At 37.0% G+C, this 18,230-nt stretch overlaps 1 protein-coding gene across 1 annotated transcript; it reads right to left on the reverse strand.

Annotated features, from left to right (window-relative positions):
* Positions 1-225: 225 nt before the first annotated feature.
* On the reverse strand, positions 226-4,386 carry GNGT1 (G protein subunit gamma transducin 1). The gene is made up of 2 exons (XM_032761043.2): positions 4,291-4,386; positions 226-354 (listed from the first exon to the last, which is right to left on the reverse strand). The coding sequence occupies exons 1-2, from the start codon at positions 4,384-4,386 to the stop codon at positions 226-228; spliced, it is 225 nt and encodes a 74-aa protein (XP_032616934.1).
* Positions 4,387-18,230: the final 13,844 nt, after the last annotated feature.

Raw genomic sequence — 18,230 nt, forward strand, 5'->3', positions numbered from 1 at the left:
TTGACAATTATGTGTTAAATCCTGTGCCAGCTATGTTAAGAAAAACAGAATGATGGGTTACCACATCCCAAATTTTATTAAAAGTTTACATCTATAAATTTAAAAATTCACATACATGCTTAGTAGTAACAGTATGTATGAGAAAAATCCAAATTGTTATTAACATTTGAGATATTTCCAAGAATTTGTTTAATTTTTTTTTCTTTTTTTTTTTTTTTTTTTGTATTATGAAATCACACAGCCTCCTTTGAGCTCCTTGAAGGGATTTTTGTCCTCTGGGATGCCCTTTACCAGTGGATCCTCGCCAGATCGTTCTTCAACGTAATCTCTTACTTCTTCACAACATTTGGAAACCTTAAGGGGAAGGAAAAAGGATGACTCATTTGGTTTAAAACAGAATACTCCAGATGCCAAGAATTTATTTATTACAATAAATTTTCAGGTTGTATAATTTCAGTTTGATTCTCTCTGCTTTCCATCAATGCATATGTACTTTGCAGGAAAGAAGAAAGTTGCACCCTTCCCACTCCTTCTGGATATATCTCCAGAAAAAGGAAAAACAGCTGGCCACGCTCCAGCTAAAGATTCCCAGCAGACACTCTCTCCAACATCAAAGGAGACAAGACCCAGGGATCAGAACACAGCTGGCAACGGAAGTCAAGGGAGTCACCAGAGTTCATATTGATTAAATCTTTTTCCTCATCCCAAAAATGTGACTCGTAAAGGTGGAAGAGAATGAATAATTATTAAATTCCTGGCTTATCACCATCCCTAACTTCTCAGAAGTATACACATGTAATTTTTCTTTACACTCATCTACAATGATTGAGCATGGTGGTGCACTAGGTGAGCTTCAAGGGGTCAGGGACCTTTGGCTGATTTGTTCATTGTATCCCAGCCATCTAGAACAGAGGCTGTGTTCTTTAGTGCTCAGTGAATAATTTGCTGGACTGAATTATTTGTGTTGTTTTTGAGTTTGCTCTTCACTTATCTGCACCATTATTGATTAATGATTTAGTAAAAAATCAGGCCTTAATATTTTAATGGCTTCAGCTATAGCCTGTTAAGCTACCACTTAACATTCCTTGTAGTGAAAGGTGATGTTCTATACATATATAAATATACATATATATACACACACACACGAAATCAAATTATTCAAACTCTTTTAGCTTCAACTGGTTTGTTTTCAATTAGTGTATCTTTCATGACAGTAACACCGAGCTACTTTATTTTTGTCAGTCTATTAAGTGGCCATTCCGTAAGTCATTTAACCAATTTACTGTTTTTTTTTTTCAAATGAAATCTTTAAGCCACTTTTATGTAAATTCCAAGGAACATTTGATATAAGACTTAAGATTATTTTATAACTATGCAGACTCGTTAATTACATATTAGAACAAATTATTTTCACCTGGGGCCAGGAAGCATTTGTCAGGTTAGTTTCTTCCTTCAAAGGATGATACTTGCAGATTCACATAACTTTTGAAATATGCATTAATTTAGATTCACTTTTTTCCCTCTTCCTCAGTGGTCCCACACTCTCCCCCTAAAAGTCACTACTTTTGGTTTCACCCAGATGACAGGAACAGAGGTGTAAATTGCTGTCCTTAATTCAGAAGTCCATAAGGGGATGGTTTTGAAGGTGCCTGGCTGGGATCTGAGGATATGAGAATGAAAGCAGCAACAAATTACCTAAAATTATATATGTGTATAGGTTTAAAAATTATTTCAGTGAGGCTTAATATAAATATATGTAGTTTAGTGTAGGATTGCAAGGCTCTTCCCATTTACTAGCTATTTAGTCTTAGTTAAGGTAATTCATCTAGGGTTCACTTACTTCATGTATAAAATATGAATAGCTGCATTGGTTGTCTTAAATGTCTAAGAGGTGCCTAGCATAAGAAGATGCACAATCAAATGGTAACTATTTTTAGCTATTACTACAAAGATTGTCTTTAGTCATTGCCTATTACATTGGCTTATAGTCATTGCAAATCTGTCAGCTTCACAAACTGGATGCAAAGACTTGTACTCAAAAAAAAATCACTATAATATGAATCAGTCTGGTTCATAGAATCAATAATAATTTTAAGATAGTAATAATATAATGACATAAAGCACTTGCTATTACCAGGCATTGTTCTCAGAGCTTTGCATATATTATCTTGTTCATTCCTCCCAATTATCCTCTGAATTAGATGCTATTACTATCGCTGCTTTGAAGAAACAGAGGCACAGGTGAGTTAGATTGCATTGATGAGGGTTACACAGGCAGAAATTTGTTGTGGAGCAAGAATCTGAGCTGGGAATACGGTTCCAGAGTATATCCAATTAACCAGACTGTACTGATTATCCACTTAACCATTTACCCATACTGAGTATATCCACTTAACCATACTGTACTGATTATACATCAGAGCTAGGGGCGCAGGACCTGAAAGTTCCATTTTATATATAATATGACATATATTATTATATATTATATAGAGAAATAATATTTCTATATATTACATACATATTTCTACGTATTGTATAAATTCATTTGTTGAACTCCTAATGCCCAAGGTGGGGTTTTTGGTAGGTAATTAGGTCATGAAGACAGAGCTCTCATAAATAGGATTACTGTCCTTATAAAAGAGAGCCCAGAGAGCTTCCTCACCCCTATCACCAGGTGATGACAAAATGAAAAGACAGGCGTTCATGAAGGAGGGAGCAGGCCCTCGCCAGACACTGAATCTGTTGATGTCTTGATCTTGGATGCCCCAGCTTCCAGAGCTGTGAGAAATACATTTCTGTTGGTTATAAGTCACCAGTCTATGGTATTCTGGTACAGAACTCTGAGGAGACTAAGAGAGTACATGTATATGTATGTGTTTCTACATGCATGTGTGTTTGTGTGTGTATGTATATGGAGTTTTTGCAGTCTGATATTAAATTGGTTTGACTTCGAAGAGCAGAGAGACATTGAATAATGGGGAAAAGGAACCCCAAAGCCTAATTAATGATGATGTATGTGATGTTTACCCAAAATAAAAAGTCCAAGGTCAACTTACCACAAGTGAATAATAAACACGAAGACAATCACCTTGCCTACAGAACAATAATCCTGAGCACATAAATAATAAAACAGCTTTTGGATATTTCAACTTAAGAAGAGAAAACTCCTTTATCCCAAAAGTTCATTTTACTTACCCTGAATTGTAAAAATAAGGACTTTAACGTGTCTCGTGTATGTTCTAAGCCTTAGTAGTGATTTAATTTTATCTTTACAGCAAAACGTTTTGCCTGTATAGAAAGGGCAACAGGGGAGTTTGAGATTATTATAAACATAGACGAAGCCCAAAATCCCAGTTTTGACTGGGAGCAGGCATTTTGAACAAAGTATGAAGATAACACAAGATCTTTTTTACTTTGTCCTGATAAAATGAGATGTTTTAAAAATATAAGATTGCTGTTACCACTTGTGGAGGTTTTGTTCTACTATTAATAACTTTCCTAAAATGAAGTGATCTGAAATACATATCTACATTCTCCAAGCTTTCATCACTGTTTGTTTGGTGGTTTATTCCTTTGCCATTTCTTCTCCTTCTAATGGCAGTGAACTGTTGGTAACCCTTTCCAAGATTTGTCAGATGTTTTTAGGAGCAACCAGTGAGTTCTTATGTTTGAACTCATCTTTATTTGCCAAAGAAGAGTAGAATGTACTCATTCATTATTGACCATGGCAGTGCAAGAGGGGATGACATCATAGATTAAAGTATTGCAGCAATATCAAAACATTGTATCAAAATATCAATATCAAATTATTGCATTATAAAAAGAAGTTTAGAAAAGTAAAAACAAAATGCCTATATTATTGCATGCTTATATTTATTTTATTGCTTATCTAAAATATGGTTTTTGTCTCATATTCTCCTACTTTCTTTTTCTCTTTTTCTTTTCTTTCTTTCTCTTTTCTTTCTTTACTTCTTTTTTTCTTTCTTTCTCTCTTTCTTTCTTCTTTTTCTTCTTTTTAAAAATGTAAAAGCATTCTTATCTTTGTGGTCGTAGAAAAACAGGCTAAGGATTGGTCTTGGCCAAAGGAAAATGGTTTGCCAACCTCCTTGATTTAGAATCTAAATCAAGAGATAGTTGTGATTGATTATCAATTTTCTTAATCTTTGATAAATTTTTAGATGAACAATTTATTTGTAACTACACTGAGCCTTTTCAGCCAATGTTTTCTAACCTGATACTCCCACAGTATCTCTAGCTTAAAATAAAATTCTAAAGAAAGCAGCAACTTACTAGCATTCTTTCCAGTGTCACTTCTTTCTTGAGCTGGTCAACTTCCATCTTCAATTTGTCCTTTTCTGTCAGGTCCTCAATATTGATTACTGGCATCTTTTTGCCTGCTGAAGACTTAGAAGGTTAGCAGCTATGCATGAATTGCTGGAGTTATTTCAAGTCAGTCTTAGCCAACAATTCCCTCAGCTCTTAACTTACAAAGTAAACTGATCTTTGTTTTATTTTAAATATCCCACAATAACCAATTTCATATGAGCTCTCTCTCTTAACAATTCTAGCAATACACACTAGCCTTGGGATTTTAAAGCTTCTTCCTAATCTTCACTAATATGATTAAGTCAAGCATTTGACCCTAAACACCTATTCAGCATGTTTGTTGGGAGGGGTGAGTTTAGTCAGTATATAATCTAAAATACTTAAAGCGGCTCCTTGCCCCGGTCTTTTGTATAGTGTAAAATTTGGGGTTTCCAATCCTTACTTTCAATTCCAAAACCCTCCACCATATGTTTTATGTCATTTAACTTACTTTGAGGTCATTTGGAGGACGGTCCATTAATTCCCTAAATCTCTAGAGTATTTAACCTGGTATTAAAAGGGAACCATATAAAAAGTATCACTATAATTTCATTATAAATAATGGATTGTTTAAATGTGTACCCGTAGAATGGAAATATAGTAAACAGTCTTATTAATCAGAAATAAACTAGTGTATTACTTGTAAGTGTTTTTCCAACAACACCTGAAATTTGCCTGTAACTGTCACGATGAATCTGATAACAATGATGAGCAAATTTAGCAGGCTAAAGGGGACATAGCAAGTCTGATCTACCAATAAACATCCTAATGGAACAGACTCTTCCTTCTGCCCTCTTCGCAATTCCTCTTCTCCCCAATTAGACCAGTGAGTAATGGGGAAGAAGGCTCAATAGCTGGTGATAATCCTATGAAATTGCCTGGGAAAGAATTCAGTGTAGCCAAATGGCATCGTACCTATAGTGTCTCCTCCTTCGCCCTAGTCCAATTTTCGTAATGAAGTATTATTATAAAAGTAAGTGTATTCAGATCACATACTATTTCAGAGAACAACATAACATTGTACATCTACAGGAAAATACTCTGCTAATAATATATCAGCAATTAACTTATTTCCTTGAATTTAAATGGTGTTTTCATTTCCAAAACCTTTGAAGAAACATTCTTTCCCTTCCCAGTCTTAAAATACTTTGTTCTTTAACTAAGTAGTAGTTTAAGAAGTTTAAGATTTTTTCTTTTTCTTTTTTTTTTTTGAGTTGGAGTTTCGCTCTGTTTCCAGGCTGGAGTGAAGTGGCGCGATCTCGGCTCACTGCAACCTCCGCCTCCTGGGTTCTAGCGATTCTTCTGCCTCAGCCTCCCGAGTAGCTGGGACTACTGGTGCGTGCCACCATGCCCAGCTAATTTTTGTATTTTTAGTAGAGATGGAGTTTCACCATGTTGGCCAGGATAGTCTCGAGTTTAAGATAATTTTAAGGGACAAATGTCTACATAGGCCAACATAAAGGTAGAAAATAACACACTGTGGGTACTTGAGCCCAATGTGTCCTATGTTTTTATTTTTGCTATTCTGTTCTTTAAGAAACACTCTGACTATACAAAGGTTATTTCTTCCTGTGTAAGCCTGTTTTGTATTTGGGAACCTAAATTTTATTCTCATCTTCAACTTCCCACTCATTTAGATTAAACACAAAACTTCATTAAGTATTTTTGATGATCATTTTTACCTCTTGACATTGTTCTTTGCATAATTTTTCTTCATTTTGGAAAACTTTTAATTCCTTTAGGTAATGGCTCTTCACACTCCAGTGTGTGCAGGAATCACTTTAGGAAACTCGTTAAAGTTATGAGTCCAACCTTAGAGATTCTAATTTAGTAGATCTTGGGTTGGGTTTAGAATTTCATTTTCTCTATTCCAGGAAGCCCTTTCATATACTTACCAACAAAATAATCGTTTACTGGTACTTGCTAGCCATGTGACACTGACCAAATTACTTGACCTGCCTGTGCCTTAGTTTACAGGGAAATAGAGGCAATAATATTACCTACCTTGTAGATTTGTTGAGAGTATTAAATGGGGGTAACGTAGGTAAGGACTTTGTAATGGCATGTAGTACACAGCAAGCACTTGCACGTGTTAGCTGGTGTTATTCACTCTGTTGTGCTTCCAGAATTTCAAACTGTATTTTCTTATATGGCCCTTGCCATATAATATATGTGATCTTATAGGTACTCTAAAGAAGATAGGTGATATTACCGATACACTTAAAGGAGATCATGCATACATAATTTGGCTCCTTTAATATCACACATGCCAGATGCTACTGCCCAGCTCTCCTTTTTTTCCAGGATAAGATACCTAGTCCGCAGCAGCTGCAGGTGTTGACTGTCAAGGGCAAACCTTTTGCACAGGTTGGCTCTTGTCTGATGGGCAATACTTTTCCTGATGATGCCTGGGAGATTATGCTCCCATCTGACCCCTGAGGTTGACCTGGAGCAAAAGGCTGGCTAATGTGGGGTCCTATCAGCCTAGGATAGGCTTTATTGTAATTGATAAACTTCCAGAGCTTTCCATGGGTTTAGAATGATGCTAGACTTCTGAAACCACTTTTGACTAACTTCTCCTCTTGCCCTAGCCTTACTCCTTTAGTGGTTTCTCCTGAGAGCTTGCCCTGGAAAAATGTCTTACCCAAGAATTCCTGTCTTAGGCTATGCTTCTAGCAAACCCAACCTAAGACACAGTGGATTTTTAGAGCCTTTACAAGGGAGGTCATACCTTGCATAACTTTTATGTGCTCATTACTTTCTATTGTTCTGTATATTGTTTGGTATATAGAAGAGATCAGGAAGTATTGACAAAGTCACCTAAACTATGACATATGCATTTATCTAAATATAGAAAAACATCCAATTTTTCTAACTTCATTTTATCAATAAATGATTTCTTAACTCTAAAATGCTGTGATTCACCATGCTAAATAATGTTAAACATTTAAAACACTTTATTTAGAGCAAATATGTTATTAGAAGATTCTAGAATTCTTACCAAATTTGATGGCACAGGTCTTACATGAAAAAAAAAAAAAGAGGACCAAAATTTTCGCTTATTTCAAGGACACAAAGAAGAACAGTGAATATTGTCTGCATGGAGATTCCAAATGTTTAGTGTTATATTGAAGTCAATGGTTCAAATAATTCAAATTTAATATCATCTACTTTACTCCCTATTCCATTTTGCAGATGAGGCAAAGACATTCCAGGGAGTTTGAATGCCCTAAATTAAACAATGAGAGGCAGTGGAGCTGAGGTTACAACACAGGTGTTTGTTTTTCATTCCAGCATGTCTGAACTGAGGTGTTTTTCATTCCAGCATGTCTCTCTCAAACTAGTGTAAAGGAGTGGATTTCTTTCTTCATACCCCAGAATTACATAGAAAGTCCAGAGTTGATGACAAATAGCACTAAAGCTGCCCCTCATATTCTAAGCTTTCAGGTTGGTCCACTTCTCCACAAAAAGTCCTAAGAGACTAGATCAGATTATTGACCCTATTGCCAACCATCCCCACCCCAACTTTAGTCAAAATTTAAGGGGAAGACTGAAGATTTATAGACAAACAAGCTAAGATTGCTATTACAGCCAGCCTGGGGGAAAGCATACCCCAGTTAAGGAGATGTTTGCCCTTTCACTTCTTCCTCCATCCTGCACTACAATCAGAGTATCTAAGGTCCAATAAAAGGCAAGGAGAGAGCGGGAGTGGGGGAAGTATTTCTGAGTTGTATCCCATCCATAGATCCCTGGTTCTCAATGGGGGCAATACTGCCCCCTAGGGGCCCTCATGAAAATACGTCAGCTTGTTTATAACAGTATTCCAAAATTTTTGTGGGTATGGATAAGGAATGTCAGATATCTTGCATTTTCCGGGATCCTGCAGCATAAGATGAAATGTGACACATTCAGCATGACTGTCAGATATGCCAGGCTTCCACATAGGCAAAAGCCATATTTATAGTTCTTTGAACCTTGAAACTCACTTCATTTTACATAGAAACAAAATATTTTTCTTGGTTATTATATACACTTTTTACAATAATGCATATAAATAAAAGGAAGACCATGCACCAATAACATTTTGTTTCTCTTTCAGAAAATCATATCACTCTATGTAGGCATGGGCTTGATATATGTGTATCTATTCTCAGCTGCTATGTCCATGGTGATTCTATACACAAAAAAACTATTTCATTATGTATAGTCATGGTGAATATTTTCATATTGTATTTAGTCTATATAATTTGCTGATTTTTTGTATTTTATAAATATAATTTAGGTACTGTGATGGCTAATACTGAATGTCAACTTGATTGGATTGAAGGATGCAAAATATTGATCCTGGGTGTGTCTGTGAGGGTGTTGCCAAAGGAGATTAACATTTGAGTCAGTGGGCTGAAAAAGGCAGACCCACCTTTAATCTGGGCGGGCACAATCTAATCAGCTGCCAGTGCAGGCAGATTAAAAAGCAGGCAGAAGAAGGTGAAAAGGCTAGACTGGCTTAGCTTCCCAGCCTACATCTTTCTTCTGTGCTGGATGCTTCCTGCCCTTGAATACCTGACTTCAAGTTCTTTAGCTTTGGGATTCAGACTGGCTTCTTTGCTCCTCAGCTTGCAGAGAGCCTATTGTGGGACTTTGTGATTGTGTCAGTTAATACTCCTTAATAAACTCCGCTTTACATATATATATATGATATATATATTATATCTATATCATTACATACATATATATGATATATATTATATATATCATATATATAATATGATATATATGATATATATTATATCATATATAAATTAAACAATTAGTTTAATTATTTAGTTAATTGTTTAGTTTAATTATTAGTTCTGTCCCTCTAGAGAACCCTGACTATTACAGGTACCATACTGATGGGTTTGGTGAGTTCTTTTTGAGACAGGCTCTCACTCTGTCACCCAGGCTGGAGTGCAGTGGTGCAATCACTGCTCACTGCAGTCTTGACCTCCCAGGCCCTAGTGATCCTCCCACCTCACCTCCTGAGTAGCTGGGACTACAGGCATATGCCACCACGTCCAGCTAACTTAATTTTTTTTAATAGAGATGGGATCTCGCCATGTTGCCCAGGCTGATCAGGCAAGAAGAGGGCGGGAGTAGGGGAAATATTTCTGAGTTGTATCCCATCCATAGATCCATAAACTTACTCCTGAGCTGAAGTGATCCTCCTGCCTTAGCCTTGCTATATTGATGGTTTTAAACAGGCCATTACAAATGTTTCTTGTACAAATGAGACTCTGGATTAGATGAAATTCATGGTCATAGAGCCCCAGAAGTGGTAGAGGAAATGTACATTGTCTTGACTTTTCTTGGTCTTAAATACTAGAATGAGTTTGTATTAGCCAAATATGGCCCACAATGATGATATCAGTTTAAATGATTGTTAAAGAGTAGCTACTCATTAGGAAATGGCAATTCAACATAGCATAGTTGCTGATGCAATTTCTGTAAAAACATAAATCATTTTTAATGCTTACATCTCAATACATTGAGCATTCTCAGAAAACATTGTTACATTGACAAAGTGTAAAAAAGAAAGGTAGATATGCTTAGCAATGCAAGCACATCATGGAGGTCATAAGTAGAGGGGTAGGAAGCTTCCTTAAATGGACCACGTTTTAGTGTTTCTTAAACACTTTGGGACTTATAGAGTAGGTTAAGTATCTCAAGATGTCTTTCAGAGCTTCCATTACATTTCTTGCTAATTTATTCTAGAATTAAAATGAGCTGAGGTAAAAAGGCCACCTTTTTTTTTTGTTTTTACACATTATCCATAAGTGTATTTTGAAGTAGAAATACCTGATAAATAAAATATTTAATTTATAAAGGGCTAGATAAGGGAGAAATTATTCAAATTATTTTAAAAACTTATTTGTTTTATAGAAGATTAATTACAGATTCTTTGAAATAGCAATGTTGCCAGCACACTTTAATTATTTGATTTATAAAAATGTAGTTTGACATGAAACTACATTTACACACATGTAATTCTGACAATTTTCCAGAAATAAATCCACTGTATTATGCACAATAAGCTTGTAATCATATAGATGTAAACTTACTTATTCTATACCATTCTTTTTTATCCTGACATTTTACTTGGCATTATAAAAAGATAACAGCTAAGAATTTTTATTGAATACCTATTGTGTGCCAGATAGGATTCTAGGTGCTTGAGGTAGAGTAGAGGGAAAAAAACAGATGAAAACCTTTCCCTTCAAGGAACTTACATTACAGTAAAGGAGACAGGCACTCACAAAGGTACAAAAGTAAAATATACCGAATTTTGATTGAGACAAGTGCTAAGGAGAAAAATAAAGCAGGAAAGGAATAAGAACAGTGTTAACAATGTTTCAGTTACAGAGAGGATGGCCAAAGGAACCCTTATCTGTTGGCAATGCTACTTGAGTGAAGATCTGAGGGCTATGAGAGTGGGCTTTGTAGGTATCAAAGAGAAAATCATTCTGAGGAACAGCAAGTACAAGCAACAGCAGACAAGTATGAATATAAGGAGCCCAGTGAATTCAAGGGAAAAGTATATGAAACCAGTGACCATAAAGGTCTTGTAGGCCACTGTGAAGACTCTTGCTTTACTCTGAGTGACTTAGGGAAGATTGGAGGATTCTGAGTAACAGAGTAACATTATCTATTATATAATTTAACCCGGTCACTCTGGCAGTTGTTTGGAGGCTAGCTCATGGGGGCAAGGGTGGAAGCAGAGAAGGGGCAATTGCAGTCAAGCTTAAATATGAGGGTGGCTCAAACCAGTGTGGTGCGAGTGGAGGTGGGGACAAGTGCTGAGATGCTAAATACATTTTAAAAGCAGAGACATCAGGATGTGCTGACAGATCAGATGTAGAATGAAAAAAAAAAAAAGAGAAAAGAAAAAAATCAAGATGATGCTATTTTTTTTTTGCCTGATCAACCAAAAGAAGGGATTTGCTGTTTCCTGAGATCAAAGACTATAAAAAGGGAATAGTGAGTCTCAGATACTTGTTAGCCATTCATTGAATAGGTGTCTGGAGTTTAGGGGAGAGGCCAGAGTTGGGGGAGAACCATGAGAACAGCGGAGAACACCAAAGGTAAATAGGAAAGAGAAGAGAACAAAGGACTAAACTTTGGAGCACTTGAAAGTGAGGGAGATGAGTTGAAATTTACAAAGCACAGTGAGTTTGCTGTCCTGAGGACTAAATGAGATGATATTAGCTATTTTGGAACATTCATCATGTAATAGACACTCTGATAAATACTTAACATGCAATGCCTTTATCTCTATGAATCTACTCTTTTTTCCCTCTGTCTTTCTACCAGCACCAATAATGTGATAGCAGCTCATATTCATTTATTCATCAAATATTTACTATGTAATTACCATAAGCTAGGCACTCATTTGATCGCTTGAGGTTAAAGCAGCAAATTCAGCTTTCTTATTTCTTGCTGTGTTTATAACTCCTCAGTATATATCATTTTTTTTTTTCAGTTGAATTTTTATGGTCAAATAAAAGGTAGTTTTACTTATTTTCTTCCAACTGGTCAGGTTGATCATAAATTTTATCATAGTTCATTTTTTGAAAGCCAGTTGCTTTTGTATCAGTTGCTATTTTATTACATGGATACCATTCTCTCTCAACATGTTAGCTTATATTCAAGGTGCACGTGACTTATAGACAACCAAATATATTCTATGACAACTCACTTTCTTTCCCAGAATAACTCTGTTTCTCTGTTTCCACTGTGCCATTTGAGTTTTCAAGACATTTGTAAAGAAGAAGGATAGTGGTAATAGAAAGTCATTTGTTTATTTCACAGATGGTCATGAGAGCCTACTTTCCAGGTCTCATTCTTGGCTCTGTGATATAGTGGTAAATAAGACAGGTAAGCTTTATGCTCTCACAGAGTTTATGTAACAGTGAGAGGATCAGACAAGTAAAACATGTATTTTTTTTACTTGTTTGATATACTAAAAGTACTCCAAGTTCTGTGTGGGGTTAAATGGGAAACAAAGGTGAAAACAAGGAGCTTAGGTAATGGTTCCTTAGAAATTGCAGACTTGAACTACATTGGCTGTTGTGGCTATAAAGAGATATGAGTAGATTAAAAATGTGATTTGGCTGTCATCCCAGCCCTTTGGGAGGCTGAGGTGGGTAGATCACCTGAGGTCAGGAGTTTGAGACCAGCCTGGCCAATATGGCGAAACCCCATCTCTACTAAAAATACAAAAATTAGCTGGGCATGGTGGTAGGCACCAGTAATCCCCACTGCTTGGGAGGTTGAGGCAGGAGAATCACTTGAACCAAGGAGGCAGATGTTGCAGTGAGCCGAGATTGCACCATTGCACTCCAGCCTGGAAAACGAGAGTGAAACTCCATATTAAAAAAAAAAAAAAAGTGATTTGGAGGTAGAATTGAAAGGACTGTTGATGAATTGCATAATTAAGTAGTGGTAGCTCTCAAGAATGACTTCAGAGATTTTACCTTGAGAATCTAAGTAGAAGGGTCATTTACAGAAAGGAGGAAGACTGGGGATATATAAAAAAGACTTCAGTTTAGGACATAAAATGTTTGAGTTTCTATTACACATTCAAGTGGAGATACTAAGTAGATATGAATGTTTGAAATTTTGAGAAGAGATCAAGACCACACACAAATACATGCATATGTATATGCATGTGTATATGCATGTGCAAGGTTTATATGTATATGCATTTGAAATGACATAAGAAAATAATATGGTTAGAAAAGAATTCTCAGGGTTGAGCCTTGAGTCACCTAGCCTTTAATGGTTAGCCAGAAAAGGACAGATTGATTGAGAAGGAGCAGTCAACAAAGTCGGAAACAAACGAAAGAATGTGGTGTTATGAAAACTGAGAGAAAACATTTAAAGAACGAGGAAGTATTTGTTAAATACTGAAAAGAATTTAGATAAGATGTTAATGGAAAATGTGATGTTGGGTGATTTTAAAGGACAGTTGCTTTGGGTGTCATATATTGAGAGGTCTAGTAGCACGTGTCAAGGTTGCTCTTGACAATAGCACTTCCTGTTCTTCCTCTTTCCAAAAGGAAGTTTAATTGGAGTGACCTGGGAAAAACAGGAGATGAGGAAGTGGAGGAAGATAGTAGAGGTAAAATTTTTGATAAATTTGGCTGGAAAAGGGAGCAGTGAAGTGGGAACACTAATAGGAGAAGGATGTAGAGTCAAATATAAATTTTAACTTTGGGTTGAAAAGTCAGAGATAAAGCATTCCAGATGGAAATTATTAAAATCTGGGTGTCTTTGCCAAAGAGTAAGACGGGGCAGAGCTGATGCTGTTGAAAAGAGGAAGGAGTAAAGCCATTGAGAAAACAAAAGAAGAAAGGATGACGAGCAGTAGACAAGGGATTGGTCTCAGATAGGTCCTGAACATTACTTCCATTGTAAGAGAAAGGAAGACCAAAGATACCTGAGATTCAGTTGGCCAACAGAAACAACTCACCCTTCCCTGGCTGGTTCAGAATATGTAGTCGAGGTTAACATATTCAGCTCTCTTCTAATGTAAACTTTTCAGCTCCACTCAGTTTTTCCTCAGCTAATAGTCAATATGAGAAAAAACATAGTGAGAGTCCTAGGAGATGTGTGTTCCTTTCCAACTTCAGCTATTGCCTCTTCCTGCCCCAAGTAGTAGATTGTCCCTCATGTGTGATTTAAGATACAAAAGCTTTTCAACATAAGCCAGAAAAAAAGAGCATTTGGAGAGCATATGGCACTGCAGTAATTAATGCATAACTAACACGAGATTTTGGCCACGTTATAAAAAGACAATATATTTGAAAGAAAATGTGTCTTTACATTTGAAAGGTCAAGGTCCATTACTTTCTGCTAAATATAACCATGAAAATGAGGACTTTAGTGATTAAATTTCTCAATCCTCTAATCTGATTATCAATTTTGGCAGATGTTCTTCTTAGAGCATTATGGCAATGTATTTAAATTGTAGCTATCTGTTTGCCCTATGAATGAATTATGAACTTTATGTTTGCATAGAAAAGAAAACTGATATAGCGCTGTCCAGGTACTGAACCACGGTCATGAAAATATATATAATAACCTTGACTTTGGCCTCTGTTAATGTTGAAAAAAGAATGTGTATACAGTCAATGAGACCAGGGGATCAGGATTTAGACTGCCTGTACTAACTGAATAGCTTTGGGAAAGTTATATATCTATCAAAAGTTTCATCTTTCTCATTGCAGAGTAGGGAGAGTAACGCATCTCCCTCAAGTCATTATTGTGCGGGATTTAATGAGTTAATAAATTCAAGGCACAATGCAAACTTTCACTGTTATGTCCACTAGTATTGTGATCGCCAAGGAGATTTCCACATGATATACAGGGATTAGGGGAACATTCCTCTTCCTTTCTCCATTCTTGATGTGCCAGAGGCTTAGTAACCTAGGCTAGAATTTTGGCTAGGTGGTGAGGCTGCACTGAGTTGGGAGGTCTTGGATAAAAATCATCTAAAATTTGCCGTAATCTTCTGGATGCCATACACAGTTAAAGATGTAGCAACCTGAGTGAGAGAAAAGATGGTCTGCATCGCGAGTAGACATAATGACACTTGAGGGAATGTACATCCAGGAGGTAGAGAAACGTGGTGTCTGAGATTCTGCTCCTCTGGCAGAAGGCAATACTTTGTTAGAACCACAGCACCTAAAACAGCCAACCAAAAGAAATAGATGAAGGAATGAGTCTCTGTATTGCATAGGCCTAGAAGATATAGTGTCAGGTATGTTTGCATAGAGTGGATTTTATTTGGAATTGAGCTTTGCTTACCTTTTATTTACTTCCTCCTCTATAATCCTATACAACCTAGTACATATTTTTGATGTTGTACTAAGAACATTGTAATGTAATTGGGTTATACAGTGTTCATTCATCTACCCTATTATGTTATGAGGTCCCTCATATTTGTATCCCAAATGTCTAGCATAAAGTTTGTCACACTTCAAACATTTAATCAGCTCCCTCTAAAGTAGATTAATGAAGGAATGAACACAGTAAGAGACATGTTATATACCCTCATTATCTCTTTCTTTCTAGGGAGAAGGGAATTCATAAAATTAGGCACAGAGGATACCCCATCCTTTCATGTGGCTTCATCTTATTATATAACACTCTCAAATGCACTCTGCCTGCCAGAGGGTGCATTAGAGTAAATGTTTCTTACATGGCCCAGCTGGTTAGAAAAATACCTAGTTGGTGAAGGAGTTGCTTAAACTTTAGCAAAACCCTCATGACCATTTATTGCTCAGAAGAGGTTAACTGCCTTTCTCAGCAGATGTGTAAACTCCTCATTAGTGCCAGCTGGACTCATTTCAAGTTTTATTTTGGCAGGGCTTAAACTAAGAGGCAGCAAAAACTGTCTTTGTTTATTAAGGAGTTATCAGTGTAACTCCTTAAATACCTATGTTACATAATATGTATCCCCAAATCACTGGGCTCAATTAATTCTCATCATTCACTCATAAGCCAGACATGCTACCTCTCTCTAAGGTGTCTGAGAGAGGGGAAGACCATCTGCCACAGTCCCTTTCTTAAATTCTTGGTTCGCCTACCGAGATGGCAGGGCTCTCAGAGGATACAGTATCATACTCAAGGCATGGGAGGGGCTAAACAGTTCAAAATCAACTTCATTTGTTGTGGGGTCCAGGGGTGTGGTGGTGAGAAAGATCAGAGGCAGCAATCTGACACATGCAGAGGCGCTCCTGGACTCACTGTAGCTTTTGCATTTTTAAATTCTGGTATTTCATATTCTACTTTAAGGTCTTGGTATGGTAGAAAGAACTTAGGTCTAGGTGTGATAGAAAGAATATAGGACTAAGAGTCCAGATCTGTGGATTCTAGTCTCAGGTTTGCCAACAACCGTGGCAGGTAAACACGACCAGATGCGTAACCTTTCTAGGTCTCAGTTCACACTTCCGTAAAGTGAACATACTTATAGCTCCATTCAGCCTTCAAATTGTAACAACTCCATGCCTTATTTTTACAGAACTCCAGACTCTTTTGAGCCTTTGTCTTCAGCCACAGACAATTTAATTGTCAATTGGTGTAGCAATGATAAATCAATCTGGATGACTGTTTTTCCCAGTTATCTCTAGCCTTGCACTTCCTGTTGACTTTGGACAAAGGAATTACTTTCCTCAGCCTTGAGGCAGCATGTTGGCCTAGACACTGGATTAAGGAGATAGAAGTGCTATGACATCCCTTTGGAGGCTGATTGTGGTGGTCACGTTGCTCCTTCCAAAATAGTCTAAATGTAAATTCAGTAACGTCAAAGTAGTCTCCAGGAAATTTAGATTACCCTTATATTGGAAGATGTCTTTTTCATGGATATAAAAACACTCAATTATTTACGCAATTAAGAGGAATACTTTTTTTTGTAATAACCTGGGTTAGTAATCTCAAACTTCTGCCAGTTCCACTTCTTTAATTCTCCTTTCTCCATCCATGGTCATAGAGGTTTTAAGGATGCACCCTGTTTGGCATAGAAAAGAAGGAAACCAGCATTTCTAGAGCATCTCTCGGGACTGATTCCAACCTGCATCTACAGACCACACCACAGAAGGGTGAGTGGCCTGTTTTTGCCCCCCTCCCATTTCCACTACATGCCTTATACAGCAGCCCTGAGTGGGCTGAGGATTCTGCTCTGAAATCCCCTTGAAGCTCATTTCCCTAGAAGAGACTACCAGGAAGTGTGACAACTTTGCGGGCAGAGAGGTGGTCTGTGAGCTTAGTTAAGAGAAGAGCTGACAGGAGCAAGGCCATTGGCTTTAATTCTATAAGGCCATTTCATGTTGCTCTGTTTCCTGATGGGAGTTTGATGCTCCATCTCAAAATTGTGTGCCAAGGCTCTCAATGGGAAGTAGGATATGGGATGATCTGGATGAAGTTTGTGCCATTGTGTGACGGGCTAAAACAATATCTTTGAATGCACAGGCATTTTCCACTTAATCCTCATAACGCATCTGTGAGGTAGAGTTATTACGTCTATTAGAAAAGGAAAATGAGGCTCAGACAGTTTTAAGTAACTTGTCCAATGTAGCAAGGAATAAAATGCAGGTATCCTCTGAATTCCAACTCTATTTTTCCATGGCACCATGCAATTTCCCAAAATGTCTATCTTGATTCAAAAGGGATAATCTTTTTTTTTTTTTCTTTTTAGTCAGATTCAGAGTCTCACTCTGTCATCCAGGCTGGAGTGCCATGGCACGACCGTAGTTCACTGCAAATTCAAACTCCTGGGCTTAACCAATCCTTCCATCTCAACCTCCCATATAGCCGGGACTACAGGTGTACACAACCATGCCCAGCTAAGTTAAAAAAATTTTTTTTGTAGAGATAGAATCACACTATGTTGCCCAGGTTTGTCTCTGACTCCTGGCCTCAAGTGATCCTCCTGTCTCAGCCTCCCAAAGTGTTGGGATTACTAGCAGGAGCCATTGTGTCCAGTGGTTCATTTTTTTTTTTGTATGAGCAAAAGATAATCAAAAAGTGTCCAGCACCTGAGAACAAAGAGAAATGACAGTAGTCAGTGCTCCATGAAAACTGAGTATCGGTCCTTGAATTTTATTTTAGTCTAATTTAAAGGTATATTTAATTTTATTCAGAAGATAGATATAGGTAAGTTTGAAGTTGAGTCAACTTTTCTCCTGAATGTGATTCTCGGTAAATGAGTGGTAAAATTCCGTCCCCTAATAATATTTTGAAGGAACTAGGAGGGTCTAATCTGACTTTACTCTGAATGTGTCATTCCAAAACTGGCCGTCTGTCTCAGTGGTTGGTGCATTACAGCC

The sequence above is a fragment of the Hylobates moloch genome, unplaced genomic scaffold (genome assembly GCF_009828535.3).
Source record: "Hylobates moloch isolate HMO894 unplaced genomic scaffold, HMol_V3 SCAFFOLD_1, whole genome shotgun sequence".
NCBI lineage: Eukaryota > Metazoa > Chordata > Mammalia > Primates > Hylobatidae > Hylobates > Hylobates moloch.